The sequence below is a fragment of the Heterodontus francisci genome, chromosome 39 (assembly GCF_036365525.1).
Source record: "Heterodontus francisci isolate sHetFra1 chromosome 39, sHetFra1.hap1, whole genome shotgun sequence".
NCBI lineage: Eukaryota > Metazoa > Chordata > Chondrichthyes > Heterodontiformes > Heterodontidae > Heterodontus > Heterodontus francisci.
Genome location: NC_090409.1, coordinates 43,453,017 through 43,465,516, shown reverse-complemented (window position 1 = coordinate 43,465,516; position 12,500 = coordinate 43,453,017). Strand labels below are relative to the sequence as shown.

General features: G+C 45.6%; 1 protein-coding gene across 1 annotated transcript in view; it reads right to left on the bottom strand.

Moving 5' to 3' along the window:
- LOC137352904 (rho GTPase-activating protein 33-like) overlaps window positions 1–12,500 on the bottom strand; it is a 188,947-nt gene that overhangs the window by 77,892 nt on the left and 98,555 nt on the right. The window contains exons 9-10 of the mRNA XM_068018748.1: window positions 11,429–11,506; window positions 7,758–7,839 (exon numbers count right to left, since the gene is read on the bottom strand). Of these exons, the coding sequence (XP_067874849.1) occupies window positions 7,758–7,839; window positions 11,429–11,506 (160 nt within the window). The remainder of the gene's footprint in view (window positions 1–7,757; window positions 7,840–11,428; window positions 11,507–12,500) is intronic.

Below are 12,500 nucleotides of genomic sequence, written 5' to 3'. Positions count from 1 at the left end.
ATTAACACACACTAACACACCAACACGCACACTAACACGCACACACACTAACGCACACACACTAACACATTAACACACACTAACACATTAACACACACACTAACACATTAACACACACACTAACACATTAACACACATACTAACACTTAGACACACTAACACACACAAACACACATGCTAACACTTTAACACACACACACACTAACACACAAACACACACGCTAACACTTTAACACACACACTAACACACACACACACTAACACACACACACACACCAACACATTAACACACACCAACACATTAACACACACACTAACACACACCAACACATTAACACACACCAACACGCACACAGACACACACACAGACTAACACATACACATTAACACAAACACACACACTAACACACACACACACACTAACACATTAACACTAACACATTAACACACACACACTAACACACACACACACACTAACACATTAACACACACACATTAACACACACACACTAACACACACAAACACACACACTAACACACACACTAACACACACACACTAACACACACACACCAACACACACACACATTAACACACAAACACACACTAACACACACAGACTAACACACACACACACTAACACACACACACACACTAACACATTAACACACACACACTAACACATTAACACACACACACTAACCAACACACACACACACACCAACACACACACAGACACACTAACACACACACACACCAACACACTAACACACACACAGACACACTAACTCACACACACCAACACACTAACACACACACAGACACACTAACACACACACACACCAACACACTAACACACACACAGCCACACTAACACACTAACACACCAACACATTGACACACACACACACACCAACACACTAACACACACACAGCCACACTAACACACTAACACACCAACACATTGACACACACACACACACCAACACACTGACACACACACCAACACACTGACACACACACTAACACACACGCATACTAACACACACATTAACACACACTAACACACACATTAACACACACTAACATACACACACACTAACACACACTAAAACACACACATTAACACACACTAACACACCAACACGCACACTAACACACACACACACTAACGCACACACACTAACACATTAACACACACTAACACATTAACACACACACTAACACATTAACACACACACTAACACATTAACACACACACTAACACTTAGACACACTAACACACACAAACACACATGCTAACACTTTAACACACACACACACTAACACACAAACACACATGCTAACACTTTAACACACACACACACTAACACACAAACACACACCAACACATTAACACACACACTAACACACACCAACACATTAACACACACCAACACGCACACAGACACACACACAGACACACACACACACACACACACACACACTAACACAATAACACAAACACACACCAACACACACACACACACTAACACACAAACACACACACTAACACATTAACACACACCAACACATTAACACACACACTAACACACACCAACACATTAACACACACCAACACGCACACAGACACACACACAGACACACACACAGACTAACACACACACACTAACACATAAACACTAACACCTTAACACACACACACTAACACACACACACACACACTAACACATTAACACACACACACTAACACACACAAACACACACACTAACACACACACTAACACACACACACACTAACACACACACACATTAACACACACACACATTAACACACACACACACTAACACACACAGACTAACACACACAGACTAACACACACAGACTAACACACACACATGCGAACACATTAACACACACACACTAACACACACACACACTAACACATTAACACACACACAGACTAACACACACACTAACACATTAACACATTAACACACACACACACTAACACACACAGACACACACATACTAACACATTAACACACACACATACTAACACACACATACACTAACACACACACACTAACACATTAACATCCACACACTAACACACACAGACACACTAACACACACACACAGACACACTAACATACACACACACACCAACACACACACACACACACACTAACACATTAACACACACACACTAACACACGCACACACACTAACACATTAACACACACTAACACATTAACACACACACTAACACATTAACACACACACTAACACTTAGACACACTAACACACACAAACACACATGCTAACACTTTAACACACACACACACTAACACACAAACACACATGCTAACACTTTAACACACACACACACTAACACACAAACACACACGCTAACACTTTAACACACACACTAACACATGCAGACTAACACACACACACACTAACACAATAACACACACACACACCAACACACACACACACACTAACACACAAACACACACACTAACACATTAACACACACCAACACATTAACACACACACTAACACACACCAACACATTAACACACACCAACACGCACACAGACACACACACAGACACACACACAGACTAACACACACACACTAACACATAAACACTAACACATTAACACACACACACTAACACACACACACACACACTAACACATTAACACACACACACTAACACACACAAACACACACACTAACACACACACTAACACACACACACACTAACACACACACACATTAACACACACACACATTAACACACACACACACTAACACACACAGACTAACACACACAGACTAACACACACAGACTAACACACACAGACTAACACACACACATGCGAACACATTAACACACACACACTAACACACACACACACACTAACACATTAACACACACACAGACTAACACACACACTAACACATTAACACATTAACACACACACACACTAACACACACAGACACACACATACTAACACATTAACACACACACATACTAACACACACATACACTAACACACACACACTAACACATTAACATCCACACACTAACACACACAGACACACTAACACACACACACACAGACACACTAACATACACACACACACCAACACACACACACACACACACTAACACATTAACACACACACACTAACACACGCACACACACTAACACACACACACACTAACCAACACACACACACCAACACACACACCAACACACACACACCAACACACACACCAACACACACACAGACACACTAACACACACACACACCAACACACTAACACACACACAGACACACTAACACACACACAGACACACTAACACACACACACACAGACACACTAACACACACACAGACACACTAACACACACACACACACCCACACACCAACACATTGACACACACACACACACCAACACACTGACACACACACTAACACACACGCATACTAACACACACATTAACACACACTAAAACACACACACTAACACATTAACACACACTAACACACCAACACGCACACTAACACGCACACACACTAACGCACACACACTAACACATTAACACACACTAACACACACACTAACACATTAACACACATACTAACACTTAGACACACTAACACACACAAACACACATGCTAACACTTTAACACACACACTAACACACACACACACTAACACACACTAACACAATAACACACACACACACACCAACACACACACACACACCAACACACACACACACCAACACATTAACACACACCAACACATTAACACACACCAACACATTAACACACACACTAACACACACCAACACATTAACACACACCAACACGCACACAGACACACACACAGACTAACACATACACATTAACACAAACACACACACTAACACACACACACACTAACACATTAACACACAAACACACACTAACACACACAGACTAACACACACACATGCTAACACATTAACACACACACACTAACACACACACACACACTAACACACACACACACACTAACACACACCCACTAACACACACACACACTAACACACACACACACTAACACATTAACACACACACACTAACCAACACACACACACACACCGACACACACCAACACACACACCAACACACACCAACACACACACAGACACACGAACACACACACACACCAACACACTAACACACACACAGACACACTAACACACACACACACCAACACACTAACACACACACAGACACACTAACACACACACACACACCAACACACTAACACACACACAGCCACACTAACACACTAACACACACACACACCCACACACTAACACACACACACACCAACACATTGACACACACACACACACCAACACACTGACACACACACACACACCAACACACTGACACACTGACACTCACACCAACACACTGACACACACACTGACACACACACTAACACACACGCATACTAACACACACATTAACACACACTAACACACACATTAACACACACTAACATACACACACACTAACACACACTAAAACACACACACTAACACATTAACACACACTAACACACCAACACGCACACTAACACACACACACACTAACGCACACACACTAACACATTAACACACACACTAACACATTAACACACACACTAACACTTAGACACACTAACACACACAAACACACATGCTAACACTTTAACACAGACACACACTAACACACAAACACACACGCCAACACTTTAACACACACACTAACACATGCAGACTAACACACACACACACTAACACACACACACTAACACAATAACACACACACACACCAACACACACACACACCAACACACACACACCAACACACACACTAACACACACACTAACACACAAACACACACACTAACACATTAACACACACCAACACATTAACACACACACTAACACACACCAACACATTAACACACACCAACACGCACACAGACACACACACAGACACACACACAGACTAACACACACAAACTAACACATTAACACACACACACTAACACACACAAACACACACACTAACACACACACACATTAACACACACACACATGAACACACACAGACTAACACACACAGACTAACACACACAGACTAACACACACAGACTAACACACACACACATGCGAACACATTAACACACACACACTAACACACACACACACACTAACACATTAACACACACACACTAACACACACACACACTAACACATTAACACACACACACTAACACACACACACACTAACACATTAACACATTAACACACACACAGACTAACACACACACTAACACACACACACACACTAACACATTAACACATTAACACACACACACACTAACACACACAGACACACACATACTAACACATTAACACACACACATACTAACACACACATACACTAACACACACACACACTAACACATTAACATCCACACACTAACACACACAGACACACTAACACACACACACAGACACACTAACACACACACACACACACCAACACACACCAACACACACACACACACCAACACACACACTAACACATTAACACACACACACTAACACACGCACACACACACTAACACACACAGACTAACACACACACATGCTAACACATTAACACACACACATTAACACACACACACTAACACATTAACACACACACACTAACACACACACACACTAACACATTAACACATTAACACACACACACACTAACACACACACACACACACATACTAACACATTAACACACACACACACTAACACATTAACACACACACACACTAACACACACACACACTAACACATTAACACATTAACACACACACAGACTAACACACACACTAACACACACACACACTAACACATTAACACACACACACTAACACACACACACACACTAACACATTAACACATTAACACACACACAGACTAACACACACACTAACACACACACACACACACACACTAACACATTAACACATTAACACACACACACACTAACACACACAGCCACACACATACTAACACATTAACACACACACACTAACACATTAACACATTAACACACACACACACTAACACACACAGACACACACACACTAACACATTAACACATTAACACACGCACAGACTAACACACACACTAACACACACACACACTAACACATTAACACACACACACTAACACACACACACACTAACACATTAACACATTAACACACACACAGACTAACACACACACTAACACACACACACACACACACTAACACATTAACACATTAACACACACACACACTAACACACACAGACACACACATACTAACACATTAACACACACACATACTAACACACACATACACTAACACACACACACACTAACACATTAACATCCACACACTAACACACACACACACACACACACACACACACACACACCAACACACACACACACACACACACACCAACACACACACTAACACATTAACACACACACACTAACACACGCACACACACACTAACACACACAGACTAACACACACACATGCTAACACATTAACACACACACATTAACACACACACACTAACACATTAACACACACAGACTAACACACACAGACTAACACACAAACACATAGACACACACTAACACACACACTAACACATAGACACACACTAACACACACACTAACACATAGACACACATTAACACACACACTAACACTTAGACACACAAACACACATGCTAACACTTTAACACACACACACACTAACACACACACACTAACACACACAGACTAACACATACACATTAACACAAGCACACACACTAACACACACACACACCAACACATTAATGCACACACACTGACACACACACACACTAACACACAAGCACATATTAACACACACACAAACACAACACACACTCACTAACACATACACATTAACACAAACACACTGACACGCACACTAACACACACACTGACACGCACACGAACACACACACTAACACACACTTACATTCACACAAACACACATTAACACAAACACACTGACACAAACGCTAACACACACGCACTAACACACACACACATTAACACACACACACATAACACAAACACACATATAACACACACACACATTAACACACACACACATTAACACACACACACATAACACAAACACACATTAACACAAACACACATTAACACAAACACACACTAACACACACACACTAACACACACACACTAACACAAACACGCTGACTAACACATACACATTAACACACTAACATACACACACTAACACACACGCATACTAACACACACATACTAACACACTAACATACACACACTAACATACACACACACAAACACTTAGACACACTAACACACACACAAACACACACGCTAACACACTAAAACACACACACACGCTAACACACACAAACTAACACACTAAGACACTAACACACACACACTAAAACACGCAAATATTAAAACACACACACACGAACACAGACACTCACTAATAAACACACTAACACACACACATGGTCCAACAGCAACCATTGGACTATGATCAGGAGCAGGAAACCTGGCTGATTACGGTTGAACTTTCCGGAACTCTGTTTACCTGCTTTCACTGTGATTGTGGAGTTTGAAGAAGGGAGTCTTTCATTGATCAATTGTACACACTCACTGGGGAAAAATCCAACCTAAAAACAGAAACAGAGAAGATTGTCCTGGAAGAGGAAGTGACTGATACCCAAAACACACACCCACACACTCAGATACAGAGTAAAGCTCCCTCTACACTGTCCCCCATCAAACACTCCCAGGACAGGTACAGTACGGGGGTTAGATACAGAGTAAAGCTCCCTCTACACTGTCCCCATCAAACACTCCCAGGACAGGTACAGTACGGGGGTTAGATACAGAGTAAAGCTCCCTCTACACTGTCCCCATCAAACACTCCCAGGACAGGTACAGTACGGGGGTTAGATACAGAGTAAAGCTCCCTCTACACTGTCCCCATCAAACACTCCCAGGACAGGGACAGTACGGGGGTTAGATACAGAGTAAAGCTCCCTCTACACTGTCCCCATCAAACACTCCCAGGACAGGGACAGTACGGGGGTTAGATACAGAGTAAAGCTCCCTCTACACTGTCCCCATCAAACACTCCCAGGACAGGTACAGTACGGGGGTTAGATACAGAGTAAAGCTCCCTCTACACTGTCCCCCATCAAACACTCCCCAGGACAGGTACAGCACGGGGGTTAGATACAGAGTAAAGCTCCCTCTACACTGTCCCCATCAAACACTCCCAGGACAGGGACAGTACGGGGGTTAGATACAGAGTAAAGCTCCCTCTACACTGTCCCCATCAAACACTCCCAGGACAGGTACAGTACGGGGGTTAGATACAGAGTAAAGCTCCCTCTACACTGTCCCCATCAAACACACCCAGGACAGGTACAGTACGGGGGGTTAGATACAGAGTAAAGCTCCCTCTACACTGTCCCCATCAAACACTCCCAGGGCAGGTACAGCACGGGGTTAGATAGAGAGTAAAGCTCCCTCTACACTGTCCCCCATCAAACACTCCCCAGGACAGGTACAGTACGGGGTCAGATACAGAGTAAAGCTCCCTCGACACTGTCTCCATCAAACACTCCCAGGACAGGTACAGTACGGGGTTAGATACAGAGTAAAGCTCCCTCTACACTGTCCCCATCAAACACTCCCCAGGACAGGTACAGTACGGGGGTTAGATACAGAGTAAAGCTCCCTCTACACTGTCCCCATCAAACACTCCCAGGACAGCTACAGTACGGGGGGTTAGATACAGAGTAAAGCTCCCTCTACACTGTTCCCCCATCAAACACTCCCAGGACAGGTACAGTACGAGGGGTTAGATACAGAGTAAAGCTCCCTCTACACTGTTCCCCCATCAAACACTCCCAGGACAGGTACAGTATGGGGGTTAGATACAGAGTAAAGCTCCCTCTACACTGTTCCCCCATCAAACACTCCCAGGACAGGTACAGTACGAGGGGTTAGATACAGAGTAAAGCTCCCTCTACACTGTTCCCCCATCAAACACTCCCAGGACAGGTACAGTATGGGGGTTAGATACAGAGTAAAGCTCCCTCTACACTGTTCCCCCATCAAACACTCCCAGGACAGGTACAGTACGGGGGTTAGATACAGAGTAAAGCTCCCTCTACACTGTTCCCCCATCAAACACTCCCAGGACAGGTACAGTACGGGGGTTAGATACAGAGTAAAGCTCCCTCTACACTGTTCCCCCATCAAACACTCCCAGGACAGGTACAGTATGGGGGTTAGATACAGAGTAAAGCTCCCTCTACACTGTCCCCCATCAAACACTCCCAGGACAGGTACAGTACGGGGGTTAGATACAGAGTAAAGCTCCCTCTACACTGTTCCCCCATCAAACACTCCCCAGGACAGGTACAGCACGGGGGTTAGATACAGAGTAAAGCTCCCTCTACACTGTCCCCCATCAAACATTCCCAGGACAGGTACAGTACGGGGGTTAGATACAGAGTAAAGCTCCCTCTACACTGTCCCCATCAAACACTCCCAGGACAGGTACAGTACGGGGGTTAGATACAGAGTAAAGCTCCCTCTACACTGTCCCCATCAAACACTCCCAGGACAGGTACAGTACGGGGGTTAGATACAGAGTAAAGCTCCCTCTACACTGTCCCCCATCAAACATTCCCAGGACAGGTACAGTACGGGGGTTAGATACAGAGTAAAGCTCCCTCTACACTGTCCCCATCAAACATTCCCAGGACAGGCTCCTGCTCGTTGGGGCTCAGTCTTACATCTCCAGGGACATTCAGTCATGAAGCCCCAGTCCCACAGCCCGGCTGACTCTCAGTGGAGCAGTGATGAGGTACAGTGTAACCTACCGGACCTGGATATTCACATCAATGTCTGGTTTCTTTTCCCAGGTTCTGGTTCTCAATGCCACTCCCCCAGAGGCCGCTCTCTGACACTCTGAGCTCACCTTCGCTAACACAAGGCATTTTCTTACACCCTTTTGCACTCTGTTGTACACGATTCCCAGCACTCTCGGTCAGCAGGACCTGGTGCCTCCGAACTTTTCCAATCCCCTCCTGACCCGTCTCCCATCTCCCATCATCTGTAAACTTCAGTTCATCCCAAACTCTGCTCCCCCTGTGTCCCAACTCGCACTGAGTCCCGTTCACCCCTCACCCCCTGTTACTCACTGACCTACACTGGCTCCCCGTCCGATTACACCTCCACTTTAATATTCACACCCTCGATTTCAAATCCCCCCCTCCCTATCTCTGTAACCTCCTCCAGCCCCTACAACCCTCCCTATCTCTGTAACCTCCTCCAGCCCCTACAACCCTCCCTATCTCTGTAACCTCCTCCAGCCCCTACAACCCTCCCTATCTCTGTAGCCTCTTCCAGCCCCTACAACCCTCCCTAACTCTGTAACCTCCTCCAGCCCCTACAACCCTCCCTATCTCTGTAACCTCCTCCAGCCCCGACAACCCTCCCTATCTCTGTAACCTCCTCCAGCCCCTACAACCCTGCCTATCTCTGTAACCTCCTCCAGTCCCAAAAGCCCTCCCTATCTCTGTAACCTCCTCCAGCCCCTACAACCCTCCCTATCTCTGTAACCTCCTCCAGCCCCTACAACCCTCCCTATCTCTGTATCCTCCTCCAACCTCTACAACCCTCCCTATCTCTGTAACCTCCTCCAGCCCCTACAACACTCCCTATCTCTGTAACCTCCTCCAGCCCCTACAACCCTCCCTATCTCTGTAACCTCCTCCAGCCCCTACAACCCTCCCTATCTCTGTATCCTCCTCCAACCTCTACAACCCTCCCTATCTCTGTAACCTCCTCCAGCCCCTACAACCCTCCCTATCTCTGTAACCTCCTCCAGCCCCTACAACCCTCCGAGATCTCTGCGCTCCCTCCAATTCCGGCCTCCCGCCCATCCCCCGATTCCCATCGCTCCACCATTGGCGGCCGTGCCTTCAGCTGCCTGGGGCCCTAAGCTCTGGAATTCCCTCCCTAAACCTCTCCGCCTCTCTCTCTCTCTCTCCTCCTTTAAGACACTCCTTAAAAAACCGACCTCTTTGACTGAGCTTTTGGTCGCTGGTCCCTGATATCTCCTGATGTGTCTCAGGGTGAAATTTTTGTCTGATTTACACTCCTGTGAAGGACCTTGGAATGTTTTACTGCATAAAGGCGCTAGATAAATGCACAATGTCCACGCAGCAGAAATCCTACCTGGAATCCATTTTTGCCTCTCCACCATGTGGTATCCTCCTTGGGGGGCATGTCGATGACAGACACGATATCACCCACCTGTATGGAGTGTCAGAGCAGAGAGAGTTTGAGTATTTACCCCCTGGGTAACACAGTGGGTATCGGGGTATTTACCCCCTGGGTAACACGGTGGGTATCGGGGTATTTACCCCCTGGGTAACACAGTGGGTATCGGGGTATTTACCCCCTGGGTAACACAGTGGGTATCGGGGTATTTATCCCCTGGGTAACACAGTGGGTATCGGGGTATTTATCCCCTGGGTAACACAGTGGGTATCGGGGTATTTACCCCCTGGTTAATACAGTGGGTATCGGGGTATTTACCCCCTGGGTAACACGGTGGGTATTGCGGTATTTACCCCCTGGGTAACATGGTGGGTATCGGGGTATTTACCCCCTGGGTAACACAGTGGGTATGGGGGTATTTACCCCCTGGGTAACACAGTTGGTATCTGGGTATTTACCCCCTGGGTAACACGGTGGGTATCGGGGTATTTACCCCCTGGGTAACACAGTGGGTATCGGGGTATTTACCCCCTGGGTAACACAGTGGGTATCGGGGTATTTATCCCCTGGGTAACACAGTGGGTATCGGGGTATTTACCCCCTGGGTAACGCGGTGGGTATCGGGGTATTTACCCCCTGGGTAACACAGTGGGTATCGGGGTATTTACCCCCTGGGTAACACGGTGGGTATCGGGGTATTTACCCCCTGGGTAACACAGTGGGTATCGGGGTATTTACCCCCTGGGTAACACAGTGGGTATCGGGGTATTTACCCCCTGGGTAACACGGTGGGTATCGGGGTATTTACCCCCTGGGTAACACGGTGGGTATCGGGGTATTTACCCCCTGGGTAACACTTTGGGTATCGGGGTATTTACCCCCTGGGTAACACGGTGGGTATGGGGGTATTTACCCCCTGGGTAACACAGTGGGTATCGGGGTATTTACCCCCTGGGTAACACGGTTGGTATCGGGGTATTTACCCCCTGGGTAACACGGTGGGTATCGGGGTATTTACCCCCTGGGT